At 38.1% G+C, this 18,738-nt stretch overlaps 1 protein-coding gene across 3 annotated transcripts in view; it reads left to right on the top strand.

The window, feature by feature from the left end:
• The window catches only part of PAFAH1B1 (platelet activating factor acetylhydrolase 1b regulatory subunit 1), a 53,861-nt gene that overhangs the window by 7,717 nt on the left and 27,406 nt on the right, over nt 1-18,738 (top strand). For all 3 annotated transcript variants that reach the window (XM_039507915.1, XM_039507917.1, XM_039507916.1), the window contains exon 2: nt 18,303-18,521. In XM_039507915.1, coding sequence (XP_039363849.1) covers nt 18,490-18,521 — 32 coding nt within the window. In that variant the 5' untranslated portion in view covers nt 18,303-18,489. The remainder of the gene's footprint in view (nt 1-18,302; nt 18,522-18,738) is intronic.

Below are 18,738 nucleotides of genomic sequence, written 5' to 3'. Positions count from 1 at the left end.
AAAAAAAAGTCTGGTCCTGTGAAGTGTTGCCTAGGGTTTTTCATGTTTTGACTTTATTGTTTCTAATGTATTAAGATAAACAAATTTCAATGTGAGTGTCTATGCTGGAAATAGGCTATGACTTCACTCTGAATGGCAAAGAACATTTTAAAAGACCCAGAAGATGACAAATTGAACTTTATCAAGTTGCAACTTAATTTTACGCTAATGTAGATTCATAGACTTAAAGCCAGAAGGGACCATCCATGATCATCTCTCACCTCCTGCACATCGCAAGCCATAGAACTTCACCCACCCACTCTTGTAATAGATTCATGACTTCAATAACTCAGCCTGAGGTTCTCAAATCTTAATTTAAAGACATTAAGTTATAGAGAATCCACCATTTACTCTAGTTCAAACCAGCAAGTGACCTGTACCTGATACAGCAGCGGAAGGCAAAAAAACCCCCAAGGTCTCTGCCGGTGAGACCTGGGAAAAATTCCTTTCTGATACGAATATGGCAATCAGACCCTGAACATGTGAGCAAGATTCACCAGCTGGACACCTTGGAAGAATTCTCTGTAGTAACTCAGTCCTCCCCGCCTAGTGTCCCATCTCCAGCTGTTAGATATTTTTGCTAATAACAGTTGCAGATGATCCATATGCCACTGTAGGCAATCTCATAATACCATCCCCATCCTAAACATATCAAGCTCAGTCTTAAAACAAGTTGGGTTTCTTGCTCCTTCTACTACCCTTAGAAGGCTGTTCCAGAACTTCACTTCTTTGGTGATTAGAACCCTTTGTTTAATTTCAAGCCTAAACTTGTTGATGGCCAGTTTATATCCATATGGTCTTGTGCCAGCATTGGCCTTTAACTTAAATAATTCCTCTGCCGCCTCTGACTTATTTTATAGGGAGCAATCTCATCTCCTCTCCTTCTTTATTTTGTTAGTCTAAACAAATCAGGCTCCTTAAGTTTCCTTTCATAAAGTAGGTTCTCTGTTCCTCTGATCATCCATGTAGACCATTCCTGAACCATTTTCAATTTGAATTCATTTTTCTTAAACATAGATCAGAATTGCACACAGTATTCCAGATGAGGTCTCATGAGTGCCTTGTGTAAGTGGTAATAACACTTCTCTGCCTCTACTAGAAATACCTCACCTGATGCATCCTAGGATTGTATTAGTGTTTTTCATGGCCACATCACTGTCAGTGTAATACACAGTCAATTTAAGGAAACAATTTCAGTACTTGGGATGTAGTCCTACAGACAAATTTAAAGTTACAGGTCCACTACTGGATGCTGCAAGAGAGAGAGGAAAAACTTGCAGTGTAAAAATCAACATAGAAATCCAATGCAAGATGCCTGGCCAAACATAAGATATGGCCCAATAATGGCTCCACAAAGGAAAAGGGGTGTTTGTTAATGCTGTTAACTCTTTAAAAAGAAAACTGTGAAATGTGTTCAAGCTCCTGAAGATGCAATATGATAAGGAAGCCTTTGCCATTTGGTCGGACAACAAAAACTAAGTATAAAAAGACAAGAAATTCTTGAGTGCAGTCATCTTAAATGTCTGAGTAGTTGAGGGACACTACTTTAAACAATCTCCGAGCTGATTGTGTAAGGTGAAAACTTTCCAGCAACACACAGTGGAATTCGTAAAGATTGTCTTTATATCTGTATCAATCAGAAATGTTAGTTTTAACTTGTAACTATTGCCAGGAGGAGTTTGATGAAAACATAGAACATTCTTTATACAAAGGACTCTACAGAGAGGCATTAAGCTTAAAATTGTTTTAGATATTGGAGGGGCTTGACAGGTTGCAGGCTGATGCTATGGTTGCAGTTGGAGAAATCTCGCTTGCTCTAATAAACAGAGAACCACGTGGGCAAAACTGGAAAACACTACAAAAAAGCTGTCTCCTTTCCATCAGTGTCCAACAAAATGAATAATAATGGTTATTCACTGAGTCTAGAACAGGAAGAAGCTGAAATATATTTAGTGGAATATAATCAGGAGATTGTTCCTTTTCAAGTATTTAAAACTAAAGATCCAGGTTTCTGATTTAAAATCTGTTTCTGAAGGAAGCTGTCAAACTTTATTCCATCAAAATTGGTGGAAAGCTGAGGGGAAAAAAATGATGGAATACAGAAGTGAATTCAGAGTCTTGTCAAAATTTGATACCCACTTTTGCACCAGCAAGTCCTTTTCGTAGCATGTTTGGTATGGTCAAAACTTCGTAATAGGCTTGGTGCTGAAAAGGCAAATGTATTTGTAATATTGCATTGGTGTTGAGGCCTTGATAGTACTTGAGAGGCACCTGAATGTTGGTTATAAATCTGAATTTCCCAGTCAGCTTTTTCTAAAGTAGACTGTTATGGAATTGTAAGTTTAATTTTTGACATTGTGCACCTCTTTATTGTTCAAAGAACATACCTTACAAAATGAATGGTACAACATGTTTTCATTTTTTTAAAACCTTAGTAGGCTCTTGCTTGCTTTCTAAAAACTGTTTATCTCCAACCTGGGGTGTGTGGGAGTTTTAATTCCTTGTATGAATGGTGGCACTGGTTTAACATCATCCAATTTCTCTTCTTCTTGGGCCAATAAAACATGCACAAGTGCAATGTTAAATTGTATTTTTTACTAAATAAACTGGCTTGTAAATATGTTCTGAAAACAATTTGGTATCTTTTCCTTTTGTTTGATCAGTTAAGTATTTCTTACCATCAAACCCTGTGTGTAATAGGTTACATTGATATTTTGCTTTAAATTGTTCATTTGGGCCATATTTTAAAGGTGAGTCTGATTTATGTTTCACACCTCTTTAACTTTTTTTTTTTTTAAAATGTGGAAGGATTTATAAGTGTTTTCTCTAACTTCTTAACCAGTTGTGTATCAACATAGGTTGAATAGAAGAAAGGTTAGTCCACCTCATAAGTGAGTTCCCATTTTGCACTGTTAGGTAGTAAGCCTAAAATATCTTCCAGGGTAGGACCTATGTACTAGGTCATATCTAATTTGTAGATAATGCTATGATCAAGATTCTGATGTAGTACAGTTCAAGAACATGAATAACATTTTTAATTCCCTCCCCTCTACTTTGCTACAACTATGGACTTACAGGGCTGTAGTATGATTTAGAAATACTATTAAAATATAGCTCAGTTTCTGTCTCTACTTGAAGAGTCAATGGTATTTTAACCAAATTTCCTGGCATGGTCACTTTTGCAGGATGGATAAAACCTTAGTATGATGACTGCTTTGTTCACTAGCTTATTTTATGACCTAAATTATAACAAAAGGATAGGAGGTTTATATTTTATCCCCCTTATTTGCCTTGCAGTTTCTTCCCAGCAGATGGAGACAAATGCCTTAAACTTCTTCTTTTTGAGATATGGATGTTAATTCACTTTTTTTTTTTTTTTTTTTTTTGGACCAGTTCCATGGCTAGCTGGTCGTTCTCCTTCCTTGAATGGTGTGCTCTCTTCATAGTCTTCCCCTTCTCTCTCCCCCACCCTACCCCCAATTCATTCTAGAGAGACTGGATCTATTTTGTGGTTACACCCTTAGAGTTCACTGGTTCAGAGTAGCTTTTTGTTCATATATGTTAGAACAAAATGAAGCCATTGAAATGAGACTAGATCCACTGAAATGCCTTTGACACCCTTCTCCCATAATACATTTGAGAATTATATCTCTGAAGCTGCCAGGGAATGACCATTTTCTTAATGTATTTTGAAAGAGTCATATTAAGCCCCAAGTGCCCTGTATGTATATGTAATTCACCAGCAGTGCAGCTGTACATATAACAGTAGTTTAGCCTTTGGTAGTGCTTAAAGGGATGCTATTAGCTCATATCTACTGAATAGATTTCAAGTTCCGTCTACTCAATCCCTTTGCCAGTGCTTGTGGCTTAACACAGTTTTTTAAGTCACTTTCCTCTTGGTGAATTTGAAAACTTCGTGTGAAGAGAGAAGGCTGACTAGACACATAACTCTGTCAAATGTATAAACAGAAAAAAAAATATTAGAGAATTCTTATAGCCTTAGGTGTGCTTGTAAATAAGTCTTCAAACAGAAGTGTATTAATTATGTTCCTTAGATATATTCATCTGTCTCTTTTAATTTTGAAAGACAACTCAGTCTTGCATAATTACACTGGTCTTTGGATCCTAAATTGGTTGCTAGTTGCAATTTAAACTCAAAACTACATTTAACCAATCCCCATGTCTATAATTTTCTTTTGATTCTTCAGTGTAACTCTCTTCTACCCATACTATGTTCTTCATAATGTTACACAGATTTGTATAACCCTGTTTCTGAAAAAAAAACCTAATTGAAGAGTTGGGACTAAAATTTCCTATCTACTGCTAGTTGCTGGTCCCTCAGTTTCCAGGGCAGATATGGATTGTCTGGTACATGGGTTGGTTTGTGTGGTTTTTTTTATTTTGTACGTGACAGCCCTTTAAAGTAACCCTGAGTTTTGACTACTGAAATCCCCTGTCGATTTTAGTTTTACCTCTTCACCACACTCTGATTTTTAATGTTAAAATATTGCAAGAAGATAAGGTGGCATAATAGATCTAGTAACAAATTAATCCCCTAGGCCAGGTTTATATATGGTCTATGAATATTAAATGAGGATTAACCCTTCAGCTTGTATGCCACTATATTGAGAACTGCAGTTGAATGTTTTGGAAGCGATTGTATTCTTCAAATGTGTAACTTGTGTTAGACTAATCATTAAGATGAAACAGAAGTTTTGAGAACTGTATATTTTTTCTTAAATATTTTAGGACAAATTAACTTTAAAATCTGGATTTGAATACTTTTTTTTTTTAAGGCTATAACTGTGTTCCTTCACAGCTAAACCTGTACCTTCATGGAATATTCCTGAACTTAATTCAGGGCCTGTTTTTAAAAGTGAAACGTTACTGATGCCATTTACAATTGTTGCCTTCAGACTTTAAGTTGTACAGCAATACAGTAAAAAGTATTGGATAACTTCTTTCCACTGTATTGAAAACTGAGAAACTTTTTTTATTTAAAAACACGTAAGTACAAAATCATTTCAAAACTTCATTTATCTTAGCTTTAAAGTAGTAGTATGTTAAAGGTTTTAATAAAGGCTTTAAAAAAAAAACGACTGAGCAAAGATGTTTTGGTAACAAGTTTTACATGCAGTCCACTATCTCCTTTAAATTACCAAAGTTATGAATGACTGGGGTCTACTTGTAAATGTACAGAAAAACTTACTTTAAGACCAAAAAGAGAGTCTGTTATGTCAGTTATCACAGCAGGGAACTCATAAAACCACCTGCCAATTTTGAGTGGGGGAAACTTGCTTGGGGAGCCTAAGCCATCAGTTTCTGCAGAACTCTTCTTTAAAAGAAACAAAGAGAAAACCTCCCCCAAAACCCTAGCCCTGTGATTTCAAAGAGTATGCTGAATATAAACAGATGTTAATAGTGTTCGCCAGAGTCTGTGGATAGATCCATCAATTAGCATCTGCTTTTAGATTTCTCAAGCATCTGTAGAGTAAAATTAAGACGACTCAGGTCAGTTTCAGGGGCTCTTAATTTTCAGTTTCACTTCTTCATTCATAACACTGTGGGCTGCAGTGAAGTTGATCAGACTTGTTAGTTTAACTATGGCAGGAAATCTAGGATACCTAGGATTATTGGGAGGCTCACAAGAGAGGATGATCAAAAATGCTGTTTTGGGGTTTACAAAGAATTAGGAAGAGTGATAGAGGAATGGGGATTGGCTTCTCATAGCAGACAGTAAGCTGCTGCTTCCAGAAGGTGGAATGATTAGGGGACTTCTTGTTTTGTCAGGATGACGAAGATGTCACCTGGATCTTGGAATAGAATTCCAAGCTGGATCTTGGAATAGAATTCTAGCAGATGTCACTGGCTTCTACCATGATGCTGTTGGGGACTTCCTCAGTGTTGATGGGGACTCCTCCTCTTATAACAACTTTGAACCACTGAGCTTTTTCTTTTGACTAGTAGGTGTTTGCCACTGCAGGAGAAGCTGGTAAGATTTAGGTTTTTTTAATAATTGTAAAAGAATGCTAATGTAATTTATATATAATTAAGTTGTCTTTTTTGCAGTGGGATGCTTCCCCATGACACTCCAAAAATGTCTGCTTATTACACTATACATATGCACTTTGGCCTTGTCTTCATTACAGCTTTTTACTGTCATTTTTATATCCAGTTAGATCACCTTAATTGGTTATAAGTAATATAGGTTGTCCACACAGCAGCTTTTGTTATCTCAACTGTGCATGTGTGTCAGCACTTACTGTTTGTAGCAATGCATTTTAGGAAAATCTAGGCAGCCTTAGCCAGGAAAAGTGTTACAAGCAGGACATGCACACAGAATTGTATTGCTGATACGTATGGTAATGTGCTCTGGAGTGTCACAGTACGTAGGCTGTTGTGAAGAAGGAAGGCAAGTTAAATTGGTTATGCATACATGGTTATAGGATCCTGTCTATGCTGTAGCAAAGTGTTGAACTGGTTACAGGAAGGCAACCAGCTAGCAGGAATGAAATGCTGTTAACTGTCACAGGTAGTAACAGCCTTTATGTGGTATGTGTACATAACCTATGCTTGGATCCAATTGTGCTAGGAGCTAATTACAAATTTAAGTTGTAGCATACTTAGGGGCTTAAGCTGGAGTGGAAGATGCTGGGCATACTCAGTTAATTTAAGTTGGGCTCTCTGTCTTGTCTTCAGTAAACTATGGGCTCCTGTCCCAAATATAGTAATTGAGGGTTCTCATAGTGCCCCATTAATTAGTGAGGCCTCTGTTCTTTTCTCCCTATTAAATGGATTCTTGGCTCTTCTCTCTGTAATATAAATGCAGGATCTGCCCTGCTATCTACCTGTTGCATGGCTCCAAGATACACAAGAGGCCCTTTGCCACCCAATAACTCCTTCTCAACATATGCTGCTCTGCCGCTGTTTTTCTCTGTTGGAAAAACAGGGGCTTCATGCTCCTGCCTTCCCCTTCTCTTAAAGGAGAAGGGGTGCCTGTACTATTCTTTCTCTGCTTGCTTACTTCCCATTGGAAAAGAACTCTCTTCCTTCCCATCTCCTAGAAAAAGAATAAGAGGCTCCAGGGCCATTCTGCTTCCTCCTTTTCCCTACAGGAAAGGATCTAACAGGTCTCCACCTTTCCTCAGCCTGGTTGACTATCCTCCATATTTAGCCTGTCCAAATACACCCTGATTTTGCTGCAATGAGAACCTCACTTGTCTGTTTCTTGACACTGCTTTTGAAAGGTTGTACTTCAGCATGTTTCCTACTCCTTAGTCCTGTATTTGTAGAGGGCTGACACTGTTGTGGTGTTCATTATTTATCTTTTTTTGCAGAAATGTTTGGACAAGAGTCTTTAAAGTTTTTAATGAAAGATGCACCCTCTGGTAATATGAAGAGTAGATATGTCAGAGGAATCTCATGCTGAAGATATCCTTCTCAGGGCAGCAAGCAGGATGATATCTAAATTGTGTGCCGCCTGTTCTTTCTCTCTCAGGTCTAGCCTACGCTTAAAATATAGGTCGATATATCGATGGCAACCTAACCCCTGGTGTAGATGCAGCTAGCTTGATGGAAGAATGCATCCTTCAGCCTAGCTGTCATCATTTGGGGCATTGGTTCCTACAGAGACTGAAATACCCGTTCTATCGCTTCGGGTTGCATCTGTACTATAGATTATGCTGGCATAGCTAGGGCATCATAGCTACAGTCCCGATAGTGTAGACATGGCCTCAGTCTCATTGTCCTGATGGGCCTTCTAGTTGAGCTGCTGTAGGAGCGTTTGGAGAAGTTTTTGTACTTGAAGTTTTCCTTCCTGGAGATCTCTTCCTTCAGAAGATTGAACATATCTTCAGAGCAAGGCATATTGGCAGGGAAGCAGTTAGTTAAGAGCAAGTCTGTCACATTTTATTCTTTGGTTTCCATTCAGTTTCATGGAGTAGGAAGTAGAGAAGCTTCATACTATTGCATCTGTGCCCCGTTAGTCTGTGGGAGTCATATCAGTTATTGCTAACCATTTGATATCTGAAAATTAAAATCTGTTCTTGAAGTACATCTGTTTATTTCACAGAATTGCCATCTTAAACTGAGAAAGTGGTACTGAGGTTAAGGGCAGACAATAGGAGAAACAAACAATCTCATTTTGGGGTGAGGGAAGGAATGTTGTCTCCTGCTGTTTTAGGCTAAAGTGTCTTTCAGTTGGCCTTTTTTTTAGGAGACTTGAATGATCCATTAACTCTTAAATTGATCAGCAGGTACAGTATTATAGATCTTATCTCTGTAGTTAAATTGTTCATAGGATTTTCCAGCTAACACCAACAATCATATTTCTGCATTTTAAAAAACACCTCCCCCCAAAAAAAAAATTAAAAAAAAATAAATAAAAAGCCTAAACATAACCAACCCCCCCATCATTCTAGGATCATCTCCAGCAACATCTATTAAAACACTGGGATGAGACCAGTCCTATTTGGTCAAGGAGATGGAAAAGACCTGTGGCTCTTGTATCAAATGGCCAGATGGACTGTATGTGACTACATTCTCTGCTGCCTTTGGTACGTGTGTTCTGTGGTATTCCACACCAAAGTAGTTTGAGCAGTAGAACTTTTTTTTTTTGGTAAACTGTTAGTGCTCTGAGCTGATACAGATGTGTGTGGACTTTTTTTTCTTTTTTTCTTTAAAGAGAAACCATTTTTCCTGTAACTTGAGTCTTGGTTCAGTAATCAGTACACACTAAACCCTGATTTTAGCAATCCAACTTCTTACCCAGAAAAAATTAAGGAATGGGTAATATTTAGCCTGTATTTTCAATTTTTACAGCTAAAGTGTAAAACTCTCTTAAAACATTAGTATCACTAGATACAAAGAAATAAGTTCCAGTAGTTCCTGCCTTTTGCAAGAACAAAGCTGTTAAAAGCTGGTTGTGCTCTGGGAGATGCATTGGAAAAGGACACTTTTGTTTTTTAGCCGGTGGGAAAATAAGACTGCTTATAATAAACTGTCTGACCAGGAATTTGCTTTTTAGCTGAATTAAAAAAAAAATCATTACGGGGAGGCAGTGTACTCTTAAATTAGTCCATGAATTGAAAATACTGCGTTCTAGGCCTGCAATTGACTTGCTGTGTGACCTTCGACTTGTTGGTTAGTCCTTGGCTCAGTTTAAACATTTGTAAAGGGAGTACAGTCCATCTCATGCTGGTGTGTAGAGGCATGTAGCTTTCTTATAAACTGAGCTGAGGATATTCTGCAAAACTAACTTATTGCTATCTCCAAAATAGCATAGTATTCTACAGCTAGCATCCTGCTGAACCAATGGTAGTGCTCAGACTTAATAGTGAAAAGTGAGTACCTTAGGGTATATCTTCACTAGCAATGTTAAAGCGCTAATGTGGCTGCATAGTCACAGCACCAGCGCTGGGAGATCTCTCCCGTGCTGTTAAAAAACCCACCCCCACGAGGGGTATAGCTGAAACCCCTGAGCGAGAAAGTTGTAGTGCTGTAAAGTGGCAGTGTAGACAAGGCCTTAATTAGCTACACAGTTGACCTCTTGGTGATATACTATTACAATAAATCATTAGTTTTGACTGTTTTGTGATATGCTATTTCCAGAGGAAAAGCATCTGTTTTAAGCCATGCCAGCAGTGTGTGACCATGTTGACCTGCTCACACGCTTACAGCCATTCATATATGTATATTCAGGAAAATTCTGGGCAGCTATCCCACTGCTTCAGCTGCTTGTACCAGAAGTAAAGAAAAGGACTGTGAATTTGTTTCACATCTATGCTGTATTGAGATGCACAAGACCTGGGAGGTAGAACTTGTTAACATAATTATACAAATAGTTAAATGGTCTTATCTAAGCAGTGAAGAACTATTGGAAGCATGTGTAACCTCATAATATTGCTCAGTTCATGAGTTGGGTTCCACACGGATAGGAGTAAACAACTTTTGCATGTGGACATCATCATTATGAAGTCAACCATTGCTTTAATCAGGTTTGAAACTAAAATATTCTATAGTATAGACAGCTCCATAAGTGGCTAGGGCTGTTTCAGTTTTAGTATTTAAATAGCTGCTAATACTCAGTAGATAACTCTATTTAGAAAAAATCCTGCTTGTTAATATTGTTTGTTCTTTATCAGAAATGAAGAAAAACATACATTTGCATGAAAAAGAATCTTCTCCTTAGTCTATTGCAGTTTAATCTTCTTTTTGCAAGATATTATCTGAGTAAGCTGTTGACAGTAACAGGATTGTATTCAGATAAGGAATAAACAGGTGAATTTTATAAGATCCTGTTCGTGAGCATGATCTTAGTAATGAGGGAAGAGGAACATATTTCAGTTTTCATAAGGTGCTTGCAGCCCTTTAGTGAAGTGGGAAGAATTAGCTATTAGCCAGGATGGACATGGACGGTGTCCCTAGCCTCTGTTTGTCAGAAGCTGGGAATGGGTGACAGGACATGGATCACTTGATAATTACCTATTCTGTTGTTTCCCTCTGGGGCACCCGGCATTGCCCATTGGCCATCCTGTCAGAAGACAGGATACTGGGCTAGATGGACCGTTGGTGTGACCCAGTATGGCCATTCTTATGTTCTTAATGTGTTAGCCTTGCTTGAGTTTTCTCAGCTGTTTGAATGTCAAATTTGATAGAACCTTCATTCATTTGCGAGAAATGGCACTGTTTGCACAGCATAGTCCTTAATATCTGCAATTTCTGCAATAACACCTAAAAGAAATAAGAGGAAGTCAAAACCACTTTTCTACCAGGAACTTACCTTACTACTCAGTAAATTAAGCTTTATCTCTTGCATATGTGGTTTCACTGTTTGTATATATCTGGTATTTACATATGTAAACTGGCATTGGCTCCAGTTTCTTTACATAAAGAACCCCAGAATCTACTAGCAAAGGTCCACACCAGAGATGTGAGGACTCAGTGGCACTTGCAGGCGGTACCATGGTGAAAAAGCCAGTTTGCACTGTCCCTGCTGACAGAAGTTTCATTCTAATGCACTAGGGATTTTAGGTATCTGGGTTGGGTGATCAGATTACTGAAAAATCTGAAACTGTTGGAAAAGCATTGGCACCGTGAAGCTATTTGGTATAGATAAAATGGGTGTAGAAGTACCAGTGTCTTGAACACTAAGTATGATTATTGGGCTCTGACAGTATCCTGTTCCCAGTGAGAAGAGGAGTTTCGGCTTATTGATACTTCCATTTGCCTAGACTGAGTTATTAAAACAGAGTTCTGGATTCTTAAGTCCTGCAAGATGTCTAAACAGATAAAGTAGGCAATTATTCATAAGATGAATGTGTAAAACCTGTTGGAGTGAATTATGTCGTTAAACACACTTTTACCCCCAGTCAGCTGTGAAACTCATTTTGGTGGAAGCAACCTATGACCTTACTCTGGCCGCCTGCATTATATCAGTAGCACCTCACTGTTAAGCACACCGTAGGGCTGAGCTGTCTCTAGTTTGACTCCTTAATGATGACATTGACTGTAACTTGTGGCTGGAACATTACCATATTTCTTGTGTAGTGTAATCTCTTTGAAATTGACTTTCACAACTAAGACAGATTTTTGCACATCTTACTTAAAATTAAACAACTTGGTACAGTATAAATGCCACTCAGCTGAATACTATTTAACTACTGAATACTATTTAATATGAAGATATTTGAGTCTTTTAGCTCAATTCAATCCATCTAAATAAGACATAATCTCAGACAGAACAAAACTAGCCATTTGCTGAAAGGACTCAGATTGTGTGAATCAGAAGACAAATCAAGGAGAACTAATGTAATTTACTATAAACCTTCACCAAGACATGCATACAAACAGTTAAAGCAGTGGAGTTGACAGGAACTGATAGTTCTGGTTGGTTAATAATAGCTTTCCACTTCTAGGTCACAGTTCAGATCTAGCCTGTCTATAGTGACTGAAAACAGTTGTTATCTAATGGGATCTGGTTCTTAGTGGACTGTTGTCACATTACAGAAACCACCATCCTAATCTTCCTTGCCAGCTTTGTACACTAGGGATGGAGATCAGACTATGCTTCCCCTGTAGATGGTCCCTTCAAGGCAAGTGATGGGTCACTGGGGGGGAACTGTATTGCTATCCATGATGCACATGTTGTTAATGTGACCATTAGAAGAAATAGGACTTCAGGCCTTATTGTGGTAGTTCTTCCCCAGGGTGAATTTGACTTAAATCACTAGTCAGGAAGACTCGATTTAATCATGGATTTCTACATAAAAGTGCATTCTTCTTGGTAGTTCTAACCTTAATTCATAACTCGGAGATAGATGTAGGTTTCATTCTTAGAAGGTACATGCTGTTTTTAAAGTGATTTATTTTGAAAACTTTTCAGATTAGTTTGATGGCTGTATCAGAAAATGAATGATTGTTTGGTTATTTCATTTACCAAAGGTAATTGAAGTAGATAGTTCACCTCCCAATGACTTCATAAATATCTCCAATTCGACAGGTTAATTATTAATATTTGGAGGATTTTCTTGCCATGCTGTATTAGGAGGAGAACATAACCAGACAGACGTTTACATTTTTATTTAACTAAATCAATGTTATGTATTCTGGATTTTTTTCTTCAACAGCAAACATAATATTTTAACAAAACAAGCCTATGAATTGTTGAATTTAGTTAAACATTCAAGTTTTTCTTTGCACTGTTTTCATTTTGCACACATGCCTGTCTTACCCACAGGTAGAGGAACTTCATTAAGATATTACCAAACTGGGTCTCTTTTACAGCCTGCTGCCATTATAGGTTTTCCCTCCTAGTGAGAGAATGGTATGGTAGATCTCAAATCAATGAAGGCTACACTCAGAAAGACCTTAAGACTCCTGGAATATGCTGCTCAAACAGTTTCACTTTTGTTTCTACTGCCTGTCCCCCTCCCTTCTCACATTTACCTCCAGACGTCTTCTCCTTGTCCAGATCTGTTCTGCCCCCCAACAATCTTCTATTCATTGAACTTTTTGAAACTTTGCACTTTTAAAGAGAGGTGAGGGATTGACAATGTATCTACAAATTTGCAGAGGGACAATAAGGTTGAGGTATGTTATTTCTCACCTCTGTATATTTATTTATTTAGTTAAAAACATTTTTGCTGTTAACAAGTATATTATCTCTGGAGACACAAATCCACAGTTTGACAACTGCAAAACTAAGAATCTCAGATGGTATCTTCTAGACTGAGCACTGAGTCCCATTGGGTAGATAAAGTAAATAAATCTATACAGAAGCCCCTGGAACCCCATAAGATTGGGTCCCTAATCCATGAACTACTGGAATTCATTTACAAAACTATTTTTTCTTAAACATTACATGAATATATTGTCTCATACTATAGAATTAGAATTTATAATCCCTATTGCATGATGAGATCTTTGAGCTATAATGTATCTTAATTAAAACTATCTTTTAGATAAAATGTGTAAGGAAAAAAATCCGATTTAAATGAAAAATCTGATTGTTTTCTTTTAAACATCATTGATTTTTATCCTCTGTTCTTCCCCCTTAGCCTTCACAGTTGTAGAGCACCTATAGCTCACATTCTCCATTTGAGAGAGAGGGAATCAGCATTTCAGAAAATCAAGCTCCTTGTTCTAGTTAGCCTTCATATCATCAAAAACTGTTTCATTTGACTCTTCATTCAGTTTTTTTGCTAATTTTCAGAGATGAAACATAACTTATTTCCAAACTACATGAAAATTTGGTATGATGGTTCAAGATCTATATATAAATGAATATATTCAGTGGAAGTACTGGTAGGTTTCAAAGCTGTTATCAAGAGATTAGTGTTCTTAGATGTGTGAGTAGTGCTCATTCCTTATGTGAAGTAACTTCCAGTTTAGAAACAGAATCTCTTTATGAATTTTTCAGGATGTATGTGCGCCTCACAGGACCATTTTGGCCAGACAACCTACTGATCTAAAGCCCTGTCTATGTGATTTGGCTCAGCCTTTGTAGAAATACAAGGTTTTGCAACTGGATTCAAATGCTCTTGCCAGGTAAACCTAGACACTATCTGTTTTAGTATAGAGAAGACCTAAATTAATAGTCAGCTAGTTGGTCTAGAGTTGCATAAGGCATTTGGAGTCCATGACATGGGCAGAATGATCATGTCATCACTGTATGATGTCTGACTTTTGCAAAGCAGCATAGAAAGTGGTAAGAAATGAACCAGAACTTTTAGGAATTGCCCATCATTCCATAGCTCTTACCACAACACACTGGTGGGAGGTGTGTGCAGGAGGAAAGGAGGAGAGGCAGTGTTATCAGAGTTACAAAAATCACACACCTTTGATATTACATTAAACATGTATGGTAGAACTGCCTCAAAAGAAGCTTCTTAAAATAGTAAGTTTCGTAATCGTCACTGTTCCAATAAAAAAGTGTGTATATATAGCATATTTCACTAGATTTTTGTTTAAAAGTAATCTAATTCTTTAGTTTTGGTATTAATGGCACTAACTCCAATTTGTTTGCTTTCCATTTACATTTTTTTGACTTGCTATTACTGAGTTTTACAAGCAAATCAAATGCTGACTTTGAAGGACACCCTTCTTCTTTGCTGTGCAGTTCCCTTTTGAAAAATTGAGAATCATGGCCTGCTAACCGCTTCCTCTCCAAACAGTGAATCACATCAACTAGTGTGACAGAAAAACAGGGCTGTAGTTCCTGGATGTAAAATTGTCTGACAAAATATTGGGTCATGACTTTATTGTGTGAGTTAGTAGTGTTTGTGCAGTATACTGAAATACCTGCTATGAATATAGGGACTACTTATTGCATTTTATTTATATTAATCCAGAATCTAGGTGTTAAATTAAAACTGTAGGTGTAGATGGAGAAAACCTTTTGTAGTATAGACTCCATGTATCTGGAATGCTGAATTTAAATAAGTCTGCATGAGAGAGCCTTAATATTTTTGCTAGGTTGAGTGAGTGTTAGAAGTTCGTATTTTCTTAATATATGATCTAGTATCTAAAGTTTAATGGTCCAGACAGTGTTGGTATCCCATTATTTGAAGTTTAGCTGGTCAAGCTTCTTGGCAGCCAGCTGTGAAGCCTGATTTCTGTAGCTGGTTGAATGGGTGTATCATCAGCTTTTCAGTAATACTTCTGTCTGCCTTTATTCATACTCTTACCTATAGGACAAGTGTATTTCAGAAACAAGTGGATTCTTTCATTGTGAACAATGCTTGTATTTGTATTTAGAATACTTTGATTTGCAGTTTTCAACTAGAGTGCTATAAACTAGATAAGTCTAGACCTTTACTCTTAAACCCAAAGAGCCATTGCAAGGCTAAGTAGTGGTTTGGAATGCCCAAAGGTCTGGCAGCATTGCCCACTAGAAGGCACCTTTTCTAATCAATTCAAGGGACAATGGTTTTGTATTACATATTCTCTCTTCTCCCTCCCTCTCTCCCCCCTTAACTTGAATACCATTTCTTCCCTGTATTGCAAAAGGTCAGTCTTCAAGGGCTACATTGTAACTGCGTAGAATCCTAGAACTGGAAGGGACCTTGAGAGGTCATCTAGTCCAGTCCCCTGCACTCAAGGCAGGATTAAGTATTATCTAGACCAGAGGATGGCAACCTTTCAGAAGTGGTGTGCCGCGTCTTCATTTATTCACTCTGATTTAAGGTTTCGTGTGCCAGTAATACATTTTAATGTTTTTAGAAGGTCTTTCTCTAAGTCTATAGTATATAACTAAACTATTGTTGTATGTAAAGTAAATAAGGTTTTTAAAATGTTTAAGAAGCTTCATTTAAAATTAAAGTAGAATGTGGAGCCCCTCCGGATGGTGGCCAGGACCCAGGCAGTGTGAGTGCCACTGAAAATCAGCTCGCGTGCCACAGGTTGCCTACCCCTGATCTAGACCATCCCTGACAGATTTGTGTCCAACCTGCTCTTAAAAATCCCCAATGATGGAGATGCCACAACCTGCCTAGGCAATTTTATTCCAGTGCTTAACCACTGTGACAGTTAGGAAGTTTCTCCTAATGTCCATCCTAAACCGCCCTTGCTGCAATTTAAGCCCATTGCTTCTTGTCCTATCCTAAGAGGTTAAGGAGAACAATTTTTCTCTCTCCTCCTTGTAACAACCCATATCATGAAACAAGGCATAGGTGCAAGACTGAGTGAAGAGGTAGTCATCTTTGCTGCCTCTTGCTGGTGGCATGGAATCCATACTGTCACCTCCTACAGCACTGTTTCAGTTAGTTCATGAAAAACACTGTTTGACTGCTATTGTGGATGGGGTCAAGCAAACTAAATTGTCAATCTCATTGAGATTGTAAGCTTTTTGGGGCAGGGATAGTTAATATTGTGTGTACAATGCCTAGCACAGAGGAGCCGAGAGCAGAGCACCTAGGCTCTCCCATAATACAAATAACTTATAGCCTAGACTTAACTTCAGAGCACATCTTCCCCATGTCCACAATGGATAGCCATGTGGTGTTAAGCATATAACAGCTGAATATTTTTTTAAACACTATTCCTAAATCTAGCTTTTGAGGATGTGGACTAAAGTATGTGTACGAAAGCATTGAGTTTAGTGTATAAAAGAACACTGTCTGCTTTGAACAGGCTTCTTACCAAAATTCTGGATTAAACTGTTATTAAAAATAAATATTCCAAATGCAAGGTAAACTGAGCACACAAGTACTGTAACACTTTTTTATTTTCACATTTTACTCTCTTTCTAAAAATCACTCGTTTGGTCAGTCTGCTTTGTTCTTCAGCGGACTGAGTAAATGGTGTAGTACAGAGACACTTGTCAAGTGCATGCAAAAAATAGGCAGTGATGCAGGATCCTGGCTTGCTCATAATGATGATGATGTTTGCGCAACAGAACCTAGAGCATGGAAGATCACTGGAACTGCAGGGGAAGCTGTGTTAAAGTGATTCAAATGACAGCTCCTAGTCCAAATCTGATCATAACCATCCAGTAAAAGTAGTCTGCACACTAAAATTCCAGTACTGCATAGAATAAAGTTAAGTGGTGAAAAGCAAAACTTATTCCATGACTCATCCTACCAATGTAAAGATTTAGATTTTGAACATAGTGTTGAGAATGAATTTGAAAATTCTGTCATAAGTGACTGGTTACTGTTTGCAAGACTCACCTCAGTACAGTTAAAGTAACAAGCTTTAATTAAGGTAACCCAGAACACCAAGAATCATACTACCTGGTCAGATTTTAAAAATCTATTTTAAAACTTAATGGCTGGGTGAAGACTTACTTTTTTTTTTAAAGGTATTAGTATTATGTTTAGCAGATGATTAGTCCACGTTACAGTGGAAATTCTAGTGAACTTTTTTGGATGGTGTGGTGACAGGCTTAAAATCTCATGTTAGTACTGCTTTTTCATGTTGTAGGCTTTGGCCTAAATGCTTGAGTACACTCAATAGCTTTGTAGCTTTAATTCAGAGGCACATTGCCTTAAAGTCCGTCCTTGAATTTGGGAGAAAGTAGCAGTACCAAGATGGTTCAGATCATTAGCGCTACTCGGTGCTGGGTGTTGCAAACTGAAATGGACTAAAATAATTGGGACAAAGTCCTGTGGCACCTTATAGACCAGGGTTTCTCAAACAGGGGTCGTCCGATCGTGACTCCCACTAGCCGCGGATCGCTGCTCCAGGCCAATGGGAGTCGCGATCGGCCGGACCTGTGGATGGGGCAGGTAAACACACTGGCCCGGCCCGCCAGGGGCTTTCCCTACACAAGCGGCAACCCCTGTTTGAGAAACCCTGTTATAGACTAACAGACACATGTCTGACAAAGTGGGTATCCACCCACGAAAGCTCATGCTCCAATACTTCTGTTAGTCTGTAAGGTGCCACAGGGCTCTTTGTTGCTTTTTACAGATCCAGACTAACACGGCTACCCCTCTGATATTAAAATAATTGGGAAATCTTCACTTCACAATGTGGTATGGAGATGTAGATCATTAGAGTTATGGAGACTGCTGTGGGGAAAGCAACTAAAGATTGAAGGAGATAGCTGTAGCCTATCCAGACCCCTCTCCTGAGAGGTGGAGAAAACTTGCAAGGGTGCAAGTTAGAAAAATTAATGTGGGAAGAATGCAGTAATTTGCACACACACTTGTTCATTTTCACTATTCCAACCTGGGTATGTAGATGTTAATGTGACTCCAAAATGTCTTCAAATGGCTTCATAAACCTTTTGAAAAGGAAAATGTATTTTTTTTCCCTTCTAGATGGAATGAACCTTCCCTGTTGAATGCCTCCAGATTTCCTGTTGGATTTCACGTGTGGAGAAACATTTTCCTTTCGGTTAAAGCTGCTCTGTGGCAGACTAAATTTTGGATCCAGGATTCACAAGGTTTTTTTAATCTTGAGGAGGCAGCCACAGCTGAATCACGTTAGCCTGCCATCACAGCCACCATGGTGCTTTCACAGAGGCAACGAGACGAACTGTAAGTATTTTTACAGTATTTATTTAAAATAGCAAAATTAACCTTTGCTTACACTTGGTTCTTATTTCATCAGCCTTCCAAAGAGACAGTGATCTTTCTCTTCCAGCTTGATTCCATGAAATGGAATGGCTCTTTGCGTATTTGTTCTACTTCAGTTAAGTTTCTGTGAATTACCTTTTTATGATCTCTGGACCTCTTTGCTAGTATAACCAAAGTA

This window comes from Mauremys reevesii, linkage group 20 (assembly GCF_016161935.1).
Source record: "Mauremys reevesii isolate NIE-2019 linkage group 20, ASM1616193v1, whole genome shotgun sequence".
Taxonomy (NCBI): Eukaryota; Metazoa; Chordata; order Testudines; family Geoemydidae; genus Mauremys; species Mauremys reevesii.
The sequence above is the reverse complement of the archived record's forward strand: the minus strand, read 5'-3'. Positions and strand labels throughout refer to the sequence as shown.